Source organism: Lemur catta, chromosome 12 (assembly GCF_020740605.2).
Source record: "Lemur catta isolate mLemCat1 chromosome 12, mLemCat1.pri, whole genome shotgun sequence".
Classification (NCBI taxonomy): domain Eukaryota; kingdom Metazoa; phylum Chordata; class Mammalia; order Primates; family Lemuridae; genus Lemur; species Lemur catta.
Genome location: NC_059139.1, coordinates 69,878,962 through 69,904,343, shown reverse-complemented (window position 1 = coordinate 69,904,343; position 25,382 = coordinate 69,878,962). Strand labels below are relative to the sequence as shown.

The 25,382-nt window shown below is 34.1% G+C and overlaps 1 protein-coding gene across 12 annotated transcripts in view; it reads right to left on the bottom strand.

Moving 5' to 3' along the window:
* Positions 1-18,652: 18,652 nt before the first annotated feature.
* PPIP5K2 (diphosphoinositol pentakisphosphate kinase 2) overlaps positions 18,653-25,382 on the bottom strand; it is a 74,679-nt gene continuing 67,949 nt past the window's right edge. For all 12 annotated transcript variants that reach the window (XM_045565605.1, XM_045565593.1, XM_045565597.1 and 9 more), the window contains one exon: positions 18,653-20,392. In XM_045565605.1, coding sequence (XP_045421561.1) covers positions 20,280-20,392 — 113 coding nt within the window. In that variant the 3' untranslated portion in view covers positions 18,653-20,279. The remainder of the gene's footprint in view (positions 20,393-25,382) is intronic.

The following is a 25,382-nucleotide window of genomic DNA, read 5'->3' as shown; positions in this document are numbered from 1 at the left end:
TCCTCTCCATCAGAATGGAACAGAAAAAACACTAGAATCTCTATTACATCACATTTCAGTTAGGTTTTTTTAGATAAGTATTTTATGTTGGTACTAGATTACATTCTTAGCTCCATGAATCTTCCAAGATTAACTCTGCTTGTGATTAAAAAGCCAAAAACAATTTTGAATGATTCATTTTTTCCACATGTTAATATTTAGTTATTAATATTAATATTATTTAGTTCTTATCTGTATGAATGCCTGCATGTGTACACACACACACACAGTTTGCTAGATTATTTCTTCCAAAAAATGCCTTTCATTGGTAAGAAAATTTGAAAACTCAGCAGCCAGACAGAAAGTCTGAAAACAACTTGTAAACTACTAAATTACGGTGAACTTGGATTTAACCCTACAGTTTTCATTCTTTACTCTCATCCCTAAACCTTGGAATTTCACCTTGCTATAACTGATGCACCATTGTACTTCAGAAAGAGATACATAGCTTGCTGTAAACTGCCACCTGTGAGTTGCTCTCACAGTGGAAATTTTTACTAAAGGTCAACTTGTATCCCTGGAGCAAATAAACCCTAATAGCTAAGGCTGTAATTTCATAAATGTCCTTTCACTTTCTTCCTTGAATTAGGCTAAATGGGTAGCCTTGCCTATTCTGTGGTATTGAAGAAATAATAGTATCTTGCCTTTGTGGTATGCTTCACAATTCACCAAGCATTCTCCCATATATTATCTTATTGTTGCTTATCACAAACACACACACACACACACACACAAAAACTGGCAAAGCAAGAAAAGTAGATATCATTCCCAGTTACCAATGAGGCAACTGAGGTTAAAGGTGGGTCAGCGATTTGCCCAGGGTCATGTACCAGTTGAGGTAACAGATAAGACAGATGAGCCACCCAGATTCTCCTTCAATTCTCTACTCATAATCACACTACAAAGAGTTGGGATGTAGGCTGAATAATAATAATGATGATGATGATGAACAAAAATGAACTCTATTTCTTGAATGAAGACTCCTGAAACCCAGTCAAGCTACTAGAGTTTCTGTGCACTAATTAAAATATTACTTGTAATTTGGGAACTACATTTTCAATATCTGCATCATGAATTACAAAAGCTAAACGAACTATAGCCACTCAGCAAGGTTAGAAAATTAAAGTAATAAACTGTGACAGAGAGCTAATAATTGAGAGATGATTCTGTGAAACAGAAATGCACAGGGGTTGGGGCACCTGAATTCATTTTCTAGCTTTGTCAATGACTTACTGTGTTTCCTCTGGCAAACTCTCTGGGTGCCAACTTCCTTATCTGTCAAGTAAGAATAATAATACATGCTTTGCTAACCTCACAGGGCTCTTTGTAGAACTCAGCAAAATAATTTATGATGCAGCTGAAAGGAATATGTCTCCATACAAATGAAAGGCCTGCAGTTGAGTTACCTCACTAGAACTTCAGCTATTTTAACCTGTGAATAATAAAAGGCTTAGGATTTTTTATTTGTGTATTTTATTTCTGGTAAAATGTATAAGATTCTGAAAAATGTAATTAAATAATTTTATGTTCCTTTCTTATATTCTGATGACTATTCTCATCTACTCTATGATTTTGCTTATATTTTTGTTTTTAACAAAGGTGTCATGGAAGATGAGACGTATACTCAAGGAAATATTTAATGGTTTATCTTTGATAAGAATGAAGAAGGTATCCAAAACTGGGTAGGTTCCAATCCAAACACATTTTGTCATAAATTGGTTTCTTCAAACTGAAAACAGAAACAGAAAAGCTGGGAATATATTTTGCACAGCTTTGGCAATCAACTTTTTAGTAATACATGTAGAACAACGAGTTAAGGAAATCATCTCATTTATACTAGTTTAATGTCATTATCTAAAAGCAAAAATAGAGACATAGACTACTGGAATACAACAGAGAATCCAGATATAAAATCATCCATATGCAGCCAACTGATCTTTGACAAAGCAGACAATAATATACAATAGGGAAAAGAGGCCCTATTCAATAAATGGTGCTGGGAGAATTGGATAGCCACATGCAGAAGAATGGAACAGGATCCATATCTCTCAGCACTCACAAAAATTAATTCAGGATAGATAAAAGACTTACATGTAAGGCATGAAACCATAAGAATGATAGAGGAAAATGTTGGAAAAACTCTTCTAGATATCAGCCTAGGCAAAGACTTTATGAAGAAGACCTCAATGGCATCACGGCAACAACAAAAATAAGTAAATGGGACTTGATTAAATTAAAAAGCTTCTGCATAGCTAAGGAAATAATCAGTAGAGCAAATAGACAACCTACAGAATGGGAGAATATATTCGCACACTATATATCTGATAAAGGACTAACAATCAGAATATACAAGAAATTAAGCAAATTAGCTAGAAAAAAATCAAACAACCCCATTAAAAAGTGGGCAAAAGACATGAACAGAAACTTTCAAAAAGAAGATAGACAAATGGCCAATAAACATATGAAGAAATGCTCAACATCACTAATCATCAGGGAAATGCAAATTAAAACCACAATGAGATATCTATTACCTTACTCCAGTTAGAATGGCTTTTATTAAAAAGTCCAAAAACAATAGATGGTGGTGTGGATGCAGAGAGAAACGAACGATTCCACACTGTTGGTGGGACTGCAAATTAGTACAACCTCTATGGAAAACAGTATAGGGATTCCTCAAAGAACTAAATGTAGGCCTACCACTTGATCCAGCAATCCCACTACAGGGTATTTACTCAAAGGAAAAGAAGGCATTTTATGAAAAAGACACCTGCACTTGAATGTTTATTGCAGCACAATTCACAGTGGCCAAGATGTGGAATCAACCCAAGTGCCTATCAATTCATGAGTGGATTACAAAATGTGGTATATATATACTGTGAAATACTACTCAGCCATGAAGGATGAATTAAGGCTTTTTGCAACAATTTGGATGGAATTGGAGACCATTATTCTAAGTGAAGTATCTGAAGAATGGAAAAAGAAACATCACATGTAATCTCTATTAAATTGGAACTAACCAATGAGCACAATGTGCACAGAGAGAAATAAAACTCAGTGAAATCAAGCAGGGGGGAGGGGGAGAGCGAGGAGGGGATGAGTGAAAACCTACCTAATGGGTACAATGAACACTATCTGGCTGATGGTCACACATAACCCTGACTCAAGCATAACAAAAGTGATCCAATGTAACCAAAAACAATTGTACCCCTGTAATATTTTGAAATATAAAAAAGAATAAGTATTAATACATCTAAATCAACTGTGCAATAAAAGGAATTTAGTCTATGTAAAAACATAAATAAAAGCTGGCAAGATTCCGGAAAGGTACAATAACTTCATATGTGGATTAGAAAAAGCTGATAGTGAGAGAATTCATTTTTATTACAAGACCAATTGCTAAGCTCTAGTTAGGAGCAAAAAGCACTATTCAACCTTCAGATGCCTAACCTAGAAAGCCTGGAGGGTTTGTGCTATTTGATAAAACTTAGAAGTGATTTGATACATAGAAATTTTTGAAATCTTGAGACTTTTCAAAAGTAGAAAATGGTAAATAGTGCAATTATAAATTTTTTAAGGTGGTTACAGAGCAACATATTGACACCAAAGTGTCCATTTTCCCTTTTATTTTTAAGCCAGATATACAGCTACTTTAAATTTTATTTATTTGCTTTTATTTTACTTTATTTACTTTGCAGAATATTTTAACTTTTAGAATAAATATTGTCTCTTAACCTAAATTTGAGTATTGCGACTCAGGTAGATCAAAAAAATCAATTGGTTATCACACAGCTAGAAATGAACAGAATGAGGAGTTGAATTGTACTGTCTACAAAACTCATGCTCTTTTTACCACTCCACATTGTATCCCTTTACAACTTTTCATCCCATAATTCCACCTCTTATAATTTCCTCAGAGAAATAATTCATCAGAGAAAACAAGCTATAGAGAAAGAAAAAAAGAAAGGAATTCAACTGCTCTACAATCAGGGACATTTAAACAAATTATGGTACATCAACTAATGGACTGTTATACGTGTAAAAACAATGAGATTTCCCATTAAATGAAAAGTTGAACTTGTGCAATTTATCTACACCTCCTTCCCAAACCACTTCAAAACAGTAAGAAAGGAATAATAAAGAAAAAATAAGTCATAAAGAAAGTGTGGATGACAAGAACATCACATCAGAGTTGTCAACAAATTTTTGGAAAGTAGAAATCACACAATTGTGATCATGAGTTTAACAAGCAGATGCAACTGCAAACAAAGGCACTGCAGATAGGGACATCAAAGAAAAGCAAACTGGCTGCTTCAGGAAATGCCCAACTGCTTGGGACATACGGTACTGTGGAAGGCAAAAATGGGATGGAGTTTGAGTAAAAGTTGTGAAGACACCAGTGGTTTTCTATTCTCACCCTTCCTCCTTCCTTGAAGAATGCACAGAGTGACCATGTGGCCAGGGATTCAGGGAAAGGCAGGGGCACAGAATCTAGAAAACACTAGAGCTAATACAAGGAATTAGGGGAAACAGACTGAGAGCATCTGGCCTAGACTGGAACAGAATCTGTTAAAATAAGTTTTTTTAATGCCCTCAAGGGTAGTTCGGGGACACAAAAAGATTAGAGAGCAGTTTGGTTTTTAAAATGCTTAACTTATTAAAGTTACAAATTCAAAATCCTTTTGCATTCAAGTTCAATTTAAAGATAACTTCTATTTGTAAATCTAGTAAATTTTAATTGCTTTTGAAGGATCCTTTGATTAATATTCAGTCCCATTTACTTGCTGAGTTCACGATACTTGCTTACGGATTTAAAACTGCATTCTAAATGCTTTAAATATCTAACAAATATCCCTGATGCTCATGTAATTTTTATAAGTCTAATAAATTTGATTTCAACTTAAATCAATCACATATCTTAAAATTGGAATCACAAGGCTGAACGGTTAACTACAATTGGCCAAATTTTCCTAAATAATACAATTACATAAAAGTACAAAAATGTAGTGATTCCTTAATGCAAAAAAAAAATTGTCACTTTAGTTTGATTTCCTTAAGTATTCCTCTACTTAATTCTAAATCTTCCTAAGGTTAGAAGATAATTCTTTCCCACTACGTTACCTACCACCAAAATTTTGAAGTTACCATTGTATGTCATTTTAGTGGCCACTTTTTCAGCTTGCTCAAAGTTTCTTTATGTTCAGAGACCTTGGCCTGGCAAAGACTGGATTCATGCTCTCACTGAGCACTGTTGCTATGTTAAGCACTCTAGGATCTAAAAGAGGAGGTTGCTGTGTAGCCTGTATCCCTTAGAGTCTAAACATATAATTTTTCTGTCTACTCATAGAGACCTTGAAGTCTGCTACTGACACCTAATTGGCCACATGACTTATTGGATTTTGAATTTCTTTGGCCCTTTCACATGTATGTCTCCCTGTCCAACTTCAAAAAAATTAATTCTATGAATCCTTCATTCATTTCAAATTCTTCCTGACTGGTAGGGCCACACAACTCTCAGGAATGACATGACCTTGGATTGGTTTCTAAGTATCTGTCATTGTTTTTTTCTAGTTTTGTGGGCCCAACTTCTAAAGTCATTCTATTGACAAACAACAGGAAGGAGATATTAAGGGAGGAAAAAATGGACTAACTGGTAATCTGTCATGTTGAAAATAATATTGAACTCTGTTCTACATTCACTGAAGAATTCTGAAGACCTTGAAACACATACACTGAATGAAAACCAAAGAAACAATCAATTCCAAGCAGAAACAAATATTGTATGAGAAACAATCATAATATACTACTTGGTATGACAATAACAATATTTATACATAGCCATTAATACTGTAAGCACTGATTAATGATTTAATAATATCGAAGGGAAGAGAGGAAAAGTAGAGTTTAGAAAGTTAGTGTCTTACTTACCATAACAATATCCAAAATCAATAAATCTAAACATAGGTAAATAAGATTATTATAGAGAAATGTGGAAGAAAATAATCTGAAGAAAAACCTAGTAGTAGTCTTAGAAACAGATACCTTTAGAAAATGGGACTTGGGGTGATTGTGGATGGAGGTCAAGAATAAAAAGAGGGAACCAAACCTCTTGACATATTTTGGTAACATATGACTTTCTAGATTATGTGTGTATATGACTTCAATAAAAATTTTAGGGCCAGGTGTGGTAGCTTACGCCTTTAATCCCAGCATTTTGGGAGGCCTAGGTGGGAGGACCGCTAGAGCCCAGGAGTTCAAGGTTACAGTGAACTATGATCATGCCACCGTACTCTAGCCTGGGTGACAAAGTGAGGCCTTGTCTCCAAAAAAAAAAAAAAAAATTAAATTAAAAAAAAATGACAAAATTTTAAAGTGATAATTATGAAAATTATAAATACTATGTAACATAGCAAACATCATCTAATATGGAATAAAGAACCTAGGAAAGACAAAATTGTATGTTTATGGTACAATAATCAAAACTGCACAAAGATGCCTACGGACAATAACTGATATGGATCATGGAAAAATGAAAAGTTTTACTAGGGTAATGATGTAACAGATGACTGAAAAAACTTTGTTCACTTTATAATGTTAGTTTGACATTATGTCACAGGCTTTTACAATTTATACAATAACATTTTAGAATACACACTTTATTTGGGATTCTATTAGGATGAAAACCATCCCTGTCTTTAGTAGTTAACACTCCAACATTAAGAAATTTTTTAAGCCTCCTAAGTTAAAGCCTTCCATTCAAGGCCTGTGTTTGCCTTTCCTAACTTTGCCTTTACATACCTCTTCCAACCCCAACCTCTTAGTCTGTTCCCTATATTCTAGAATAATGTCACCATCTAGTACCTCAAGTAAGAAGTCTCCTAGGATGCCAACTGTCTCCTGTGGTTTCCTCATGGGATTTACAACGTATTTTTTGTTTTAAATTGTGAGATTCTCTTCAGTCTGGTTTTCTATTATGGAAGTCATGTGTGTGCCGTGGATTGTGAAAGTGTCCCAGTGGTATGTTTTGGCATTTGCTTTCTTTTGTGGACCTATGAGGCTTATCAAGATAACAAGCAGGCAGGAGATTCCACAGTTCTGTTTCAGCAACAGTACAGACTCTTTCCTATTCCCCTTTTATGAATGGAGTCCAGTTCCAGCAACCTGCCATGCATATAGTTTGTAACCTAAACCCCTGTTTATCTCTCCTTTAGCTAAAATTCATATTTACCAAGAAAAAAACTATCCCTGAAATAGTTGAAGTACCTTTCATATCCCTTGAACAGAAAGACTTTAGGCTTAATTGTTGATTCTTTTTATATTTCTCACAACTTCTGGTTTTAATTTTTTGCCTTTGAGCGGTTATATACATATCCAAAATAAATACTTTATCTAGAATTTCTAAGTGTTTGGAATGGAAACACAAGGTCATTTTGCCATGGACTTAATGACTACTTTTGAGCACTTAAGATCCCCACTCAACAGTAAATTCCACAAAGAATGGAAAGACTTTTCATATTTGTATCACCAGGTCTTAGCATACTAGCTGGTTTATAAGTAGCACTCAGGATACATTTGGTAAAGAAATGCCTGTTCTCAGGTAACTGTGAGTAAATCATCTGATTAACTATGCAGTTAATGGCAAGATTAGTAAGTAAAGTATGACTTCCAAGGGCATTTGCATTGTAAAAAGGGTTACTTATGTGTTCAGCAGGGAGTTCATTGAGCTTTCTCAATATTTTTTGGTAGAATTTCCAATGTTAACATTTCAGACACTAGATCTAACAAGTAGGTGAGATTTTTTTGAGCAGATAAATTCCTCCCAAATTCCCACACCATACTTGACAACCAACTTTTCTACATATGTAGTAGCTTCCTGGCTTAACTCAGTAATATGAAATCATCTGATCCCTATGGTCACTCTAGTTTTCTAGGGATAATTTATTTTTTTGGTCAAAATGGGTTATAACAAACTGTTAAGATAAAATGAATATCAGGTTTATTCTTTCTCATGGAGTAAGGTACATATTTATTTGTGGCTGCAGCATTGGTCAGGATATAGAAGGCAGAAGGTGGCAAGAAATGAGATATTTTTAGACTCACAACATCACGGACTATAAGAGACAGGTCAGAACCCAGATACTCATTTTATAGATATAAGTTTAAACAACCAGTCAGACAAGGGTAAAATGCATATGCAGTTGGAATGCAGAACATATCTTATACATTCAAAGATTTCCCCTCACAGCCATCTGTTCTTAGAGTTTGTAGGACTATATTACCTCTAAATATGAATACTGGCTGTATATAATGCTTTTCTTGCAGTGGAAACATTTCCATAAGCATATTTCATTTTATTTAGGCTAATACAAAGAATAGCTTACATTCACAATATCAACCAATATCCAGAACTAAATGAATTCTGGGTAATAAGAAGCTATTATGTAACTAAATTGTCATAAAATCATCATAAATAACATTAATTATATTAACCAAGAAGATTCCTCAAAAAGAGCATCTGGGGAGCAAGAGAGAGTGGTAATGGGAATCAGTATTACTAACTTTTTAGTTATGCTATCTACCTAAATAAGTGTTCAAAAAATACTTGGTGAGTATGATGAAAGAAGAGGGAGCTAGTAATAGCAGAAGGAATGGTAAAGGTTCTAGAATTCTGAGGAAGAAGGGACGGAAAAGCAAGTTCCACACATTTTGAGATGATGGGACCTCAGGCCAACCCTGTGGATGCACAGATAATGAAACTGGGGCCCAGCAAAATATGGAGCATTTGGGGTCTCCCCAAAACCAAAGTACCCAGGTCTCCTTTCTCCTGTTCCCTTATTCTGTCCGTTAGAGCAGACTACTTTGCTCTTTCTCGAAGAGGCTTCCAAAAAGTGAAGAGAAAAATCACCATAACCGAGCAGTTCAATATAAATATCTTTACATGCACAAATTTCATTGCCAAAAATGGAATTGAAACATCTATTCAGTGCTCTATCCTCTTGTCCAGCCTGTGGAATAGGCACATGGTGGGATTTCAGTCACACGATTCCAAGCTAGACATTTACCATTTCTTGACTTCTAAAATGACTCCATGCTATCCTTGAGTCATGAATCTTCTAATTTTCACTTTTTAAAAGTAACTGTATTTCCCACAGGTGGAGCTGATTCTGTTCTCTTCCAATATGAGTACTATTGTATGCACCCATTCATTGCCTCTTTGTGGCTTTTCCATCTATCCCACTGAGAAGTAGGTATCAAAAAGGTTTCTGGATAACCAATGAAAAATTAGTTATACAAAATTGTGGTAGTTATAGCACTTGGGACTCCCAGGTCTCATTCTATCATGAATTTTGAGCACAGACATTATAGGACAAATTAGCATTTCTACATGGAATGAAAGAAACAGGCTTCAATTATTTGGTTTACAATTTCTTTCCTCGCATCGGCAATATATTTTTTTAATAGTGGAGCCTATGTTCCTTTATTCTCTGCCTCACCCCTCCTTAGCTTTCTCTTTTCCCCTCATTTTTCCTTCCATTTGTCCATCCATCCATCCATCCACCTGCCTTGATCACTGAACTTTCTATTCAGCATTGACTACCTACCTTAAGAAAAATCTATAGTGTTTCAAAGCAACAAAATACTTTCAGAAGGCACATTCGGTTTTTCTCTAAAAAATCATCCTTCCATATATCAGATACTCCTGAAGCACCATGAAATGACAAAGAAATAGTCTACTTTCCTTATTGAGTTGTATCTTTATAAGTGCTTTAAAATAGGTATCTAATCTGTATATCCATTATCTCACCTGAGTCACACAATGTCATTAATACCATACAAAATATGAGTGTGTGGTGGGTGGGTGGGACGGCAGGCTGATTTTATTTTGTGAGATACTGTGTTTGTTTTTTTTTTTTTAATTAAACACTGCTTTGGGAAGGATGGGATTATCTTATTTTAAAGATTTTAAAAGAGGGAAGATGCTAGAATAACCTTGATTTTTGGGGGGGTGGGGAGTGTTGTTAGATTGTTACTAGGCAGGCTGTTCCCTTGGCAACAGGGGCAGTCATAAAAGAGTACTAGGAGTTATCTAGAATATCCTTGACTGTGAAAATGTTGAAAAATCATTGAAAACAGAGGCCTGGTTGACATCTGGACTATATACAACTCTATTAAAATAATACAAATAATGCTTCAAATCTGTTCTTCACTTTACAGTTTACCAAATATTTCATTTGATTCTGACAACACTATTATAGGCAGGACTGGTATTAACTTCATTTAAAAAATATAACTGAGATGAGAAGTCTAAAAGAGGCATGGGTTTCTCACTTTTGTTCTTTCTCTTCATCCTCTTCCTTCTTCTTGTCAAAGGATATTAACCACACACACACAAAAAGTGATGCCTAGTTTGAAAATGAAGGAGAAATCACTTCAATAAAAAAAATTATCCACAAATATGAACACAAACATATTCAACTATCTTCAACAAAACTAGAATATACTAACCACAATATATGAGGCAGTACTGCCAAATGCAGTAAAAATCAAACAGCTCCAGATTTCAGACAAAGTCATTAGGCCAAAATAGTCCAAAATAGATGGCATAATCTTAGAGGAAAAGCCAGTTCCTTGTCTGAAACAATGGAAATGGGATAAGTTTCAGTAGTAGAGGATTTCCTGGATATTTTATCTACAGAGTAGCAGGACGGGCAAAACCAAAGGAAATACAGACATGCCACATTTATAAGAAGCAGTCTGTAGATGAAGTAGATGGGAGGAAAGAGACTCCAAAGACGAGTAGCCCTGCAGTCGCCAATCTTTGTGGAGTGGAGAGAATAAAAGGTTAAAACAGCTCTCCTAAACACACAATCCTGTCATAGGGAGCTTCATGGTAACCTGGGGAGGACTGTGTTAGCTCAAAATGCTGCCCTACCTACCACATGAATCCATATCAAACAGATGAACTGGAAAGAAACCTACCTTAATTAAAGAGGAGCAATAATGGAGAATAAACCTGCACAATGTTCGTGTAAAAAACACTCTAAGAAAAGGAACAGGAGAAACAATAGTAGATAAAAACCGCTCAACAGAAAAAGTGAATCCACTGAGCAGATGAAAAATATAACCACATATACTGTTATAACTCACAGAAGGAAATAAAGAGTTCATACAGATATATAGGTGATCAGAAACTAGATGGCAACATAAGCTAACAGAGTTCAGAAAAGAAATGGAAAAGAAAAAATAAAGCCCTTCCAGAAATAAGGCTATATGGTAAGGAATATAGGGCAGATAAACTAACAAAAGGCAAAGAGGAGATAAGGTGGAATGATTTCTTCATCTTGATTAACCAATGGCTCAAAATATAGCATTTAAAATGATAAGCATATAATAAAGGTATAAAAATATTCATAGGCATGAAGGTAAACACAAGAAGAACCAAGGAAATAACTAAAATGGTGCAGTAGAGGAAAAGTAGGGAAGTATACTAATTGGATATTGTTCATAGCAGGGAGTCAACAGATATCATCTTAAACATTATTAATAAATACACTAAATACATCACATAAAATTAAGGACAAAAACAAGATGATCATCATAATAGACCCAGAAAAAGCATTTGATAAAATTCAGCATCCCCTCATGATAAAAAACCCCCAACAAACTACGCATAGAAGGATTATACATCAGAATAATAAACACCATATGTGACAAATCCACAGCCAACAACACACTTAGCAGGGAAAAGTTGAAAGCATTCTATGAATTGGAACAAAACAAGGATGTCCATTATCACCACTCTTATTCAACATAGTACTAGAAGTTCTAGTCAGAAAACAATTAGGCAAGAGAAAAAAATAAAAGGCATCCAAATTGGAAAAGAGGAAGTCAAATTATCCCTGTTCACTGATGATATGATCTTAACTCTAGGAAAACCTAAAGACTCCACTAATAAACTCTTTAGATTTGATAAATGAATTCAATAAAGTTTAAGGATACAAAATCAACATACAGATGTGACTAGTATTTCTATATGCCAATAATGGTCTAGCCAAGAACCAAATCAAGAAGACAAACCTATTTACAATAGCTACAAAAAAATAAATAAGTAAAATACCTAGGAATATATTTAACTAAGAAAGTAAAAGATCTCTATAAGAAAAACTACAAAACATCGATGAAAGAAAGATGACAGAAACAAATGGAAAAATATCCCATGTTCATGGAATGGAAGAATCAGTATTATTAAAATGGCCACACTGTCCAAAGCATTCCACAGGTTCAATGCAATCCCTATTAAAATACCAAAGTTATTTTTCACAAGATTAGAAAAAACAATTCTAAATTCTAAATATGGATCCATAAAAGAGCCCAAATAGCAATCCTAAGCAAAAAGAACAAAGCTGAAGGCATCATATTGCCTGACTTAAAATTGTACTACAAGATTATAGTAACCAAAACAGCATGGTCCTGGTATAAAAACAGACACACAGCTGATGGAACAGAATAGAGAACCCAGAAATAAAGCTACATACTTACAGCCAACTTAAGGTCATTAAATATGAAATGTCCGATTTCCAATCAAAGTGTGGTTCATTATATCTCAAACAAGAAGCAGTACAATTAATTAAAGTATACACCTAAACTATCAACACAGTTTTGCCATCTTAACAGTAGTTGGTTTATGCCAGCAGTGAAGAAGCCTGCAGAACAAGTGGTGATGAAATCATAAAAGGTGTTTTCCATAGCTTGTTGAGAACAGAATATTTTTCCTTGCAAGAAGTTGTCCAAACCCAGGAAGAAGTGGTAGTCAGTTGGTGCAAGGTCTGGTGAATATGGTGGATGACAAAGAGTTTCCAAGTTCAGCTTCTGTAGTTTGAGCAGCATTGTTTTTTCCAGCAATAGTCTAGCAAGAGGATTGGCCTGCCTCTGTTGACCAATCTCAGTGGCTTAATCACAAGCAACCTCATCATTTCATCAAATTGGGTGCAGTAGATATCTGCTGTAACTGATTGACCAGGTTTCATGAAACTATAGTGTATAATACCAGCACTGGACCACCGGACACTATTAGCTTTTCTTGATTGAATATTCAGTTTTGGACTGTGTTTTGGCATTACATCTTCATCCAGCCATTGTGCCAAACACTTGCGATTGTCAAAAAGAATCCATTTTTCATCACGCATAACAATACAGTGCAGAAATGGTTTGCTTTTATGTCATGACAGCAAAGAAAGGCAAGCTTTGAGATGACTTCTCTTCTGATGCTTGTTTAATTCATGCAGAACCCATCTATCCAGTTTCTTTACCTCGCCAATTTGTTTCAAATGGTCCAATATTGTTGGAATAGTAACGTCAAACCTTGCTGCTAATTCATGAGTAGTTTGAGATGGCTTCACTTCCGCTACAGCTTTCAGCTCAACATTATCCACCTTAGTCTATGGTCGCCCACGTGTCTCTTTTGCAAGATTAAAATCACTAGATGGAAATTCTCAAACCATCAACATACTGTGCCTTCATTAGCCACATCCTTCCCAAATACTTTGTTGATATTTCGAGCTGTCTGTGCTGTGTTGGTTCCACTACGGAACTCATATTCGAAAGTAACACAAATTTTTTACTTATCCATGGTTTCACAAAAATTGCTCTAAAAAAAATTTGAAAGATAGTCACAAGCCAAGCTGTGCATTTGAAAGAATGAGGATGTACCTTCCCAATAAAAATAAAACAACAAGTGTCAAAGTGAAATGTCAAAGATATCAACTGTCAAACTTAGTACTTAAGGAAATTGGACATTTCATACTTAATACTTTTGACAAAGTTGACAAGAACATACACTGGGGAAAGGACACCCAATTCAAAAATTGGATAGCTATATGCTGAATAATGAAACCGGACCCCTATCTCTCACAATACACAAAAATCAACTGAAGATGGATTAAAGACTTCCATTTAAGACCTGAAACTATAAAAATACTAGTAGAGGAAACTCTTCTGGATCTTGGTCTAGACAAAGAATTCATGACTGAGACCTCAAAGGCACAGGCAACAAAAACAAAAATAGACAGATGGGACTTAACTAAACTAAAAAGCTTCTGCACAGCAGAAGAAATAATCACCAGAGTGAACAGGCAACATACAGAATGGGAGAAAATATTTGCAAAATATATGTCTGATAGGGGACTAATATCCAGAATTCATAAGGAACTAAAACAACTCAACAACAAAAAACCAAATAATCCCATTAAAAAGTGGGCTAAGGACAATATGAATAGACATTTTTCAAAAGACAACAAACAAATGGCCAACATATGAAAAAATGTTTAACAGCACTAATCAGAAAAATGCAAGTGAAAACCACGAGATACCATCTTACACCAATCAGAATGGCTATTATTAAGAAGACCAAAAATAACAGATGTTGGTGAGGATGTGAAGAAAAGGTAACTCTTATACACTATTGGTGGAACTGAATTTAGTATGGAAATTTCTCAAAGAGCTAAAAGTTGAACTACCATATGATCCATCAATCCCCCTACTGGGTGTCTACCCAAAGGAAAAGAAATCATCATTATATATAAAGGATACTTGTACTCGTATGGGTATCCAAGCACTATTCACAATAGCAAAGATATGGAATCATCCTAAATGTCCACCAATGGAAGAAAAGAAAGAAAATGTGGTATATATGCACAGTGGAATACTATTCAGCCGTAAAAAATAGTTATGTCTTTTGCAGCAACACAGATGGAACTGAAGGCCATTATCTTAAGTGAAACATCTCAAATACTGCATGCTCTCACTTACAGTAGGAACTTAATAATACGTAAATGTGGAAGCAAAGAATGAGATGATGGACAATGGAGACTCAGAGGAGTTGGGGGTGGGAAGGAGGCAGTTGATGGGAGGTTGCTTAGTGGGTACAAAGTGCTTTGCTCCAGTGATGGATGGATGCACTGATGGCTCTAACTTCACCACAATGCAATACATAAATGTAGCAAAATTGTAGTTTTACCTCATGAATATATATAAATAAAAAATAAAAATAACTATATAATATCAGTTGCATTAAGAAAAAGCAAAATAAAGGGAGAGAGAATAGTAGGGAAAATTAAATATACTAATTTCAAACCATAGTTAAGGAGGAAACTACTAGCATCAAGTAAACTATAGCAAACATGATTAATACACTGAAAGTCTAGTGTACAGTATACATTGTTGGTTACTTATCCATTATCCATTATCTCTGCCCTCCCTCTTTCTTCCTATCAAAATGCTGATTCTGGTCATATATCCCTCTCTTTCCCACACAATAATATACTTTAGGGCAATGGCTCTTAACTAGTGGCAATTCTGCACCCAAGGGACATTTGGTAATGTCTGAAGACATTTCTGACTGCCACGGTTTGGGAAGATGCTACTAGAATTTAGCATAGAGACTGGGACAAGGACCTGAGTTCCAAGCCAAAAACCTATGTGTGATCTTTCAGGCTCAACTATAGGCAATTACAAAGGCTTTGCTTCACAGACTTCATGGGGGAAAGCTGCCTTCCCCACATGGGATTTAGAACATAGCCAGTGCATTGCAGTCTCCAGAGAGAGTTGTAGCCAGGACTCAGGACACCCCCTGGGCTGGCCATGCCCATGTACCTAGGTGCATTCCTACAGCAGGTACTTCCATTCTGAGGCCTCCTTATCAGAGGCCTTGATGGAGACACTTTTCAGGTGCTTCTACCAAGACCTACTTATTGGTGGGACAATTGACTGAGACACCTTCTACACCCTTTTTCTACCCTTAGTCCTTTTCCCTCTCCCTGTCCCCAGCCTCTGAGGTCCATAAGATGACAGGAGTCATTTGTTCATTGCTCCTCAGCAGTGAAACAATTTCCTCTGTCTGCACTGCATGTCATCTGATTGACCTGTACCTGTGTGCCTGGTTCATGGGGTGGGGGAGATTGGAACAGTGATGAGCTGGCACTACTTTTCTTTTTAGTCTCTTGCTCATAATATTATTACAGTAAGTGAATAAAGACTTGTTACTTTCACTTTGGCTCACTGTCTTAATTGACTATCTCAACACCTCACAGTTAGGCATAGAGATGCTGCTAAACACACTGCAGTGCACAGAATAGTCTCCCATAATGTAGAATTATCTGGTCCAAAATGTCAACAGTGCTGAAACTTCTGGACCCGATCCCATTACTCTAGGGTCAATAAGTTCATGGGATTCTCCTGGAGAATGTTATTAATTTAGGGGTGAACACATGACCAAATAAGTTGGCCCAATTACACTGAAGTGGATGACTTAATATTCCATGATTGGTGTAGAATTTCCTTCAATTTGTGTTGTGTCAGATATGAACAAAGCAGTATGTAGTCCTGATTGCCACCAATGGTCACCTTATAAACATGAGGGGAAATAACTTTGGGATAAAACTTATACTATGCCAGAGATAGGGAGATAATCTCAGTTCTTGAAGACATACATTATAGCTGATAGAACTGTGGCTGAACCAACCTTACTTTTGTACCTTCAGAAATGTCTAATAATAAATTTTCTTATTATTTAAGCCAGTTTCAGGTGGAGTTTTCTCACTTGCAATAAAAAGTGTTGTTACAGAAAGATAAAAAAATTTAAAAGCCATAAAAACAGAAAGCAAATTCTAAAAGCAAAGATATATGCATATAAATAAAGATGTATAGACTAATCTATTAAAAGAATCTTAAAATTGAATCACAAAGCAAAACTTTAATATACACTATATTAAAATATCTAAAACAGTGACATGAATATCAAAAAATAAAAAGATGGATATTAGGTAAATGCAAGCCAAAATAAGCATAAGTCATAATCTTAATATCTGACAATTTAAACTACAGGGCAAAAAGCATCCAAGTATTTTTATAATGGTAAAAGTAAAACCTATAATGAAAATCAAACAGTCATAAATTTATATGCACCAGGAAATACAACCATACACTACATAGAAAAAGTACTGTAAAAAAACCACAGATAATAAAAGGAGAAATTGACAGAAATCTCTAAGTAAAGAGAAAGTTTCTCTCTCTCAATCCATGACAATGCACATGGACCAAGAGAAGAACAGTTTATAAAAAAAAAAATCTCAAAAATATATTTGGTGAAGGAGCTATAATTTATATAAATTATATAGTATACAATAAGTAGATTTTATATAGTGCTCTGTTCTCTAAAAATAGAAACTAGATCTTTCACAAAAATTGACCCATATAAAGAAAACTTTACATGGTAATATTTTGGTACTCATGATTCTGTACCAAGAATAAGCTGTTTCTGCTTGGACTCCTATCACAAGTGATTCCTTTGGAAGGAGTGTAAAAATTGTTCCCATAGGAAGCATTCTGCAGTTTGTGACAGCTCCTGGTACAGGGAAAGGGAATTAGAGAGGGTCTAAAACTGCTGGGCCACTCTAATAGAATAGATCTGAACCCTGACTAAATAAGTATAATACAGGCAATCTACCCTGACCAGATAATAAGACAAGGATAAAATGATGTACAGTTGATAAACACTATATGTGAAGCAAACTCTTATAAACTCACAAAGACTGAGAACTTTTTATCAAAGTATGAACACAGAATAAAAAGTGAAATCTTAGTTCAAACTGGCATGAAACTAGATAACAGTGGACATGTAGGTCAGATAGAGTCAACAGAACCTGAAAAAAAAATCTGGGTGACCCTGATCAAAACAGAAACTTTTCCCTTGGCTAATGAGTTTTAATTAGATATTTCTTGAAGAACTTTAACTTTTCTCTCATAATTGCAATCTACTGCCCTTGTGCTCTAAGTATATACACTGTTATATATTTTCGTCACTTTACTGTCTCTCTTCTACCTCTATTTCCTGTTCAGAGGAAACACGACAAGGTGTTCAGCACATTCTTCTTCTGAACCCAAGTCTGCTCTAATATCCCCCTAAATTTGCTAGGAGTTGAGAATGGACTATGTAACTCATTAAAATCAGGGCAGGAGAATCTGCCAGCACTGGATTTTAACAGCAAAGTTAGGTGTGAGCTTAGATATAGGGTTTTTAAGGGGGAAGAGATTGAATAATACATTATGAAGATTAACATATCAGGATGACTAGACAGTTACTCAAGCTGGCTTTCTTACCTCTTTCGGTTGGAGGACTGGGCTACAAGAAATATCTTCTGGTGTTTAAGACTAGAAAACCCCCATCTTCTGGGGAAAGAATCAAGTGAAAAACAGACGCTTCAGTCAAATTTCCACTAAATAGTGATAACTATAATTTCTTGCTCTGATATAGTAGACTTCTTGTTTTGGAAAATGATTCTAAGATTCTTACAAATAAACTTTCTAGTCTACACGGCAACACTACTGAGTTTGGTGACTACAGTGAAGTAATAAGTCTTGTATAACAACGGAAAAAGTGAGCTGTACTGTACTTTCTAGTTTGGAAAGCAATATATTGCCTTGTGTATGGCCAATAATAAATTGTACCTACGATAAGTACTATTAAATATACAAGTAGTTTTCTTCATTATTTTTACTTTGAAAACTAAAAGAAAAGGGATAAAGAAAAGAAAAGTAATTTACCACTTAAGTCACTCTCTGATTCTGGAAATAACATTTTAATTCAGTCCCACTTAAAAAATAAAAGTAGTCTCCTTACCTCCACAATGAGCACATTAATCACATTTTCACATACAGAAAACTTAGGTACAATTCAACTGCTTTTAAGACATGTCTCCATATAACACATTGACATTCATGTGAAGTATATGAACTTACTTAATTGTATATATTATATGTGACTTTAGCATCTGGTACCTTTTAAAACAACTAACATGTAATATGCTTATTTTCTAAAAGTTAATTCATATATAGTGATTAAAGATTAGGAGAGTCTCTTTTGAAGAACTACAATAGTTGTATTCATACTATGAGAATGCAATAATTTTTCTAAACATAAGCTTTAAGCTAAAGCTTTAGCAATTTAAGTTATGTAAGTAGCAACGCATGGAATTCTTAGCTGGTTGCACTGTTTGGATTACAGTGTAAGTCATTTCAAGTGGTTCACAATTACTTGTGCATCCAGGGAAAAAAGCACCAAGTATAATAAATTTTGTTTCACATCATAGATGAAATCACAACACAATGATCTCAATTTCCTTTCAAAATCTAACCATTTATAGCACGCATTTATTTCAAATGCTCTTTTAGCTTTCTCAGTGAGATCAACTGATAACTGGAGATAAGAATGGAAATGGTAAAAACAGATGCTATAAATAATATCTCCTAACTTAATAGAATTCAAATTTCTTCTAACATTGATGGCTTCCATTTTTGAACTGAGTTCCTGAAATCTAAAAAGAACTTTGAAAATAAGTATAACATGTATAAACTTGTCAATTATATCTATTAAAAAGAAACTCAAAAGGTGCCTTTCTTGCCAATATATGAAGTGAAAATTTTCCTGATGAACAAAGCACCTCTTATGGTAAGGAAATAGATAAAGAAAATATTTTCTAGAAATTAATATACAAATTTATGTGCATAAACGTATAGTTCTCCCAGTTGTATACGTAACATTTTTAAACAACACACAATAAAAGAAATTCAAAACACAGAATGAAAAAATAATCCATGTGCTAATATTCCAGTTACTAAATGTTGCAGCATATATGTCACTGTAACAATTGGGAAAAATTTTCTAATCTAAATGGTTAATGTAATTTCTTTGGAAATATACTTTTTTAAAAAGTCTCCAATATATAATCCTGACTGTCAAATTTCAAACCAAGCTAAAGGTTTTTACAGCTAAGATGCAATTCCATGAAAATAAAAATCTGTACAGAGGCTACCTCCTCAGACTCTGCAGTACATAGTATTACTGGTGTGACTTTGGTACAGGACAGCTATGCTTTTATGTTCCTTTAATTTACCACAGGCACATGGTAAACATCTTATCAACAACAATTGACCTTTATCACCATAAATTTTACTGCTCATAGAATGGTAATAATATTGTTTTAAACATTTCCAGATCATGACAAAAGTTCCTTACCTGAATATAAACAAAGAATCCCCTAGATTTAAAAACATTTTTAAATGAATGCAGAGATGCATAAGGAGAAACACAAATTACTTGCTTTGACAGTTTTCAGCCAAAGTTTGTTTCATGTCTTTTTCTATTGAACATGTTATTTTTATAAGAAGTTCCAGCTTCTGCTCAGATTTCATTTCTTTTTCCCAGTGTTTTTTTTGTGTTCATGCATTTCTGTTTTGCTAGTTACGTTCTTTTTCCGAGATGAGGTATTAGAACCAGATGCACCAGAAGGTCCACTTGCAGCTATACAAAACAAAAAACCCAACAAACTATTGCTTAGATTTACAAAAGCAATCCAAGTTCAAATAATACTGCTGAGTGACAAGATAATTCTTATGATACTTGTGATGTCAATGATACATTACAAACATTTAATATGACATTTTTAGCCTTTTACTTTTTAGAATTCAACACAGATATAGAAAAGTAATGACAAATAGCCTGTGTTCACAACATCTCTCATTTCACTCTACATTCTTCCTAGAAAACTAACTCATTTCCATAATTTTTAACTACTGTCCATTGTACTAATGATTTTCAAATTTATACTTCTGGCCTGGGCTTTTTCACTTAGCTCAAGAGATGTATATCCAACTGCCTACTGGACCTCTCTCTATAGATATCTGACAAAAATATACACTTAGCATGCTTAAAACTGAACTCATTTTCCCTATAGCATTGCTTTCCTCCTATATCTTCTATGAACATTAGAAGCATTCTTGACTTGAGAATTATCCTTCTCTATTTGAAAAGATATTCTACGTGTTCACTTTAGTATGGATGGGTAAGCTCCTGTCACACAAATCTTCCTGAGACAGCAACTTTACACACGGCACCAAATATGGGGAACAACTACTTAAAAGACACTGAATAGTGAACAAAAGCAGGCAGTTACTGGAGAAGAATCAACTCTCAAAAAAAAGAGAACATGGGATAAGTCTCTCCTTCACAGCTTTTAGCCTGATGTCAGGCCCTAATCTGCACCATGTAGAATGGCAAAAATTCTAGCACAAAACCCAATCTTATTAGCATGAAGAACCAGAAGATAAGTATTGGGGCAACTATAGCTACTGGAAAGTGAAGCGGGAAATCCCAGAAAGGATGACCTTGAAATTCTATGTATAAACCATGATAAAATCTGTGGCATGAGCAGAGTAAGCTCCAAGCAGCAGCCCAGCTAAAGCTAAAAGAAGTAAACTGAAATCTGAGCTGTCAGTCACTTCATGGGACACAGTTTTGCAAATCTTAGTGCAGCCAAAGTTAACCTTTTGCTTTAAAAACAAGAAAAACAATATTCTTTGGAGGAACATAACAGAAATAATAGAATCCAGTTTTTACAATGTATCATTCATAATGTCTAGGATAAAATCCAAAATTACTGAATATACTAAAAACAGGAAAACATCTTTCTTGCTGAGAATGGATAAAGTGACAGAGATCAATCAAAAGATACGTCAGCTTAATAAATAAGAATTTTAAAGCAGCAATTTCAACCATGCTCAGGACAAAGAAAAATATGGTTATAATGAATAAAAAAATAGAAAATAAGTGCAAAAAAACTATAAAAAAGAATCAGGTAGAGTGTCTATACCTAAATAATAAATATTTGAAATAAAATATCTCAAATAAAAACTGGGTGGGTTTAATGACAGAATGGAGAGGATACGTAAAAGGAAACATCAGCCAGATCATCCAAAAAAAAAAAAAGAAAAGAAACAAAAAGCCTAAGTATGCCATAGTCAAACTTCTGAAAACCAAAGATAAAGAGAAAACACTGAAAGTACGCAGAGAAAAATAACCCCTTGTATACATGGGAACAATAATTCAAATTATCTAAGACTTCTTATCACAAACCAGAAGACAACAGAACAACATCATTAAAGTGCTGAAAGAAAAAACGTTCTACCCAGAATTCTCTATCCAGCAAAACTACCTTGCAAGAATGAAAGCAAAATAAAGACATTTTTCAGACACAATAAAATGAACAGAATTTGTTGCCAACAGACTTGCAGTATAAGAAATGCTAAAAAGCCTCAGGCTGAAAGCAAATGAAACCAGATGGAAACACAGACTTTAAGGAAGGAATAAAATGCATCAAAAATGGCAAATATGTGGATATAAAATTTCTTCTTTTAATTTCTTTAAAATACATATGACTGTTTAAAGCAAATATCATAATATTGTATGTAGTGATTGTAATATATGTGGAGGTAACACATGAGGATAATTATATGTAAAGCATGGGCAGAGGGGAAGATAAATGAATCTATACAGTTGCAAGATTTCTACATTTTATTTTATGTGGTACAAAATTAACTCTAAGTAGACTGTGAAAAATTAGGAATGTATATTTAGAGCAACCAATAAAAGAATAATACAAAAAGATATAGCAAAAAGCCAAGAGATAAATAAAAATTAAATTCTAAAAAATATTGAATTTATATAAAATAAGGTAGGGAAGAATAAAAGAATAAAGATCAGAAGAAATAAACAGAAAATATAATGAAGTAGTAGACCTAATCCAAACATATCAACAATTACATTAAATGTTAACAAACTACAAATACTGCAATTATAAGGCAGGTATTAATAGAATGAGTTTTTAAAAAGTCAAATATATGCTGCCTAAAAAAAATCCACTTTAAATAAATATAAAAATACATATTGATTGAAAGTAAATGGATAGAAAAAATATAACATGCATACAGCATATAGTAAGCAAAAGAAAGCTATAATAACTATATTCCCATTAGATATACTTTAAAACAAAGTATTAATAGAAATCAGAGGGAAGTTTCATGATAAATGAGTCCGTACAATTAGGAAGGCCCAACAGTCAAACATGTGTGAACATAATACGAGAGTTCCAAAACACACAAAGCAAAAACTTATCAAATTAATGAGAGAAATAGACAACTCCATGGTTGTGAATGAAACTGTTCTCTAAACAATCAATAAAACAACCAAATCCTTTTCCTGACTACACTCCCACCCCATCCCCCCTCAAAAAAATCAGTAAAGACATAGAAGATCTGAACATTATTGACAACCTTGATCTAACGCGTAATGATAAAAGAGTATCCATGAGGATCAGTGAATTACAGAATAAACATTCTTTGTTTTAAGTACACTTGGTACATTCAAGATAGTCCAAATGTTAAGCCATAAAACAAATCTCACATTTCAAGACTGAAATCATACAGTATATGTTCTGTAATCACAATGGAATTAAAAAAGAAATTGATTAAAAAAATACCTAAAAACACCCCCAAATATTTGGAATTTAACCAATACACTTCTAAACACTCTATGGATCAAAGAAGAAATCACAAGGTAAACTATAAAATATTTTTAACTGAATAACAATAAAAATACAGTGTGACTTCTATGAGATGCAATTAAAATGCTTAGAAGGAAACTTATACCTTTAAATGTTTACATAATGAGAAGAAACATCTAATAATCAATGATCTAAGAAACTAGGAATAGAGGATAAAAGTAAACTAGAGTAAGCAAAAGGAAGAAATCAATATAAATCAATACAAATATAAAACAGGATATGAAGTTGGTTCTTTGAAAAGGCCAAAAAAATAGGTAAATCACAAGTAAGAATGATCAAGAAAGAGAACACAAATTACTAGTATCATAAATAACAGAGGCTATTACCACATTTATTAAAAGGATAATAAAGAAGCAACAAAGTTAACAACTTAGATACAATGAACAGACTTGCTGAAAAATACAAGTTACCAAAACTGCCAGAAAAATGAAGCAGGAAATTAACTCTGTTAAACATTTAAGGAAGAAACCATAATCTTATAAAACCTCATTCAGAAAATAGAAAAGGAGGAAATACTTCCCAATCATTTTATGAAGCTAGCATTTCCCTGCACCAAAACCTCAAAAGGACATTACAAAAAAAAAAACTACAGATCAATATCTTTCACAAATGCATATATACAAATCTTAAAAATCAAATTGAGTCCAGCAATAAAAAATACATAAATAAAATTAAAAATATATATATATGAAATACATCATGACCATGTAGGGTTCATTCTAGGAGTGCAAGGCTGGCTTAATATTCGAAAGTCATTAACACCATTTAAACTTTATTATTTAAAAATGTATATGAAATAATGCATTTATCATGTGTCTACATATAAGGAGCAATGTGCTGTGATTCAAAGAGCATTCAAATCCTAGGTTGACTGATTACTAGCTATGTGAACAGAGCCAAATTATTAATACAATCTTTTGGTTACCTTCTTCATCTGTAATGGTCATAAGAATGGTACTGACCTCTAAAGGTTATGGTGAGAACTATGAGAATTAATAGGAAAATGCTCTGTAATACAAAGATTTATATAAATCTTAGCTTTGTATTATATATGTAATGTACCACAACTTACATTTAAGATACTTATTCAGTTGTCTGTAGCTTAATGTACAAGGTTCAAATTTATTTAAAATATTGTCCCTGACTTTTATGGCCTGGTAATATGATAGAGCTATAATCAGTTATGACGGATCAAATTGGTAATACAGAGTGTCACTGAAGTTCTTGTTTTGATAATTATATATATACCATCAATGGAAGAGGTGGGTTGGGTCTTAAAGGTTGAGAGGTAAGGGGGAGAGGATTTTAATAGAAAAAAATGGCATGAATACTAAGGGGATTTATTTGGGAAGAAGTGAAAAGAACAGTTTGGATATAGTATAACAACAACAGCAGCTACCGTTTAGTGGGTGTTTACTACATGTGCCAAGTTCTTTACATATATTATCACACTCATCTCTGACAACTTCATAAAGGAGGTACTATTACCTTGATTTTATGACTATGATACTAAGGATTAGAGAGGTTAAGTAACTTGTCCATGGTCATATAGCTCATACATAGCAGGGCTGAGATTTTAATCTAGGTCTTTCTGACTCCTAAGCACAAACTCTACACCAAAAGAATACGGGAGAACAGAAAAAGAAGGAAAATAAAGAGGACATCTCCAACTAGGCTATAGTCAAAGCCTTGGAGCTACATGGAATTCTCAGGGAAAAAAAGATATGGATAAGAAGAAACAAACAGAGTAGAATGTCCCTGTCTTGGATAGGAAGCTAGGAAGGAGGAGGGTCTTCAAACAAGAGAAATGGAAAGAATATCAAATTAGAGTAACAGCTTGGAAGTCAGGGTAAGAGAGGTATTTCAGCAAGGATCAACAACATAATCAAATTT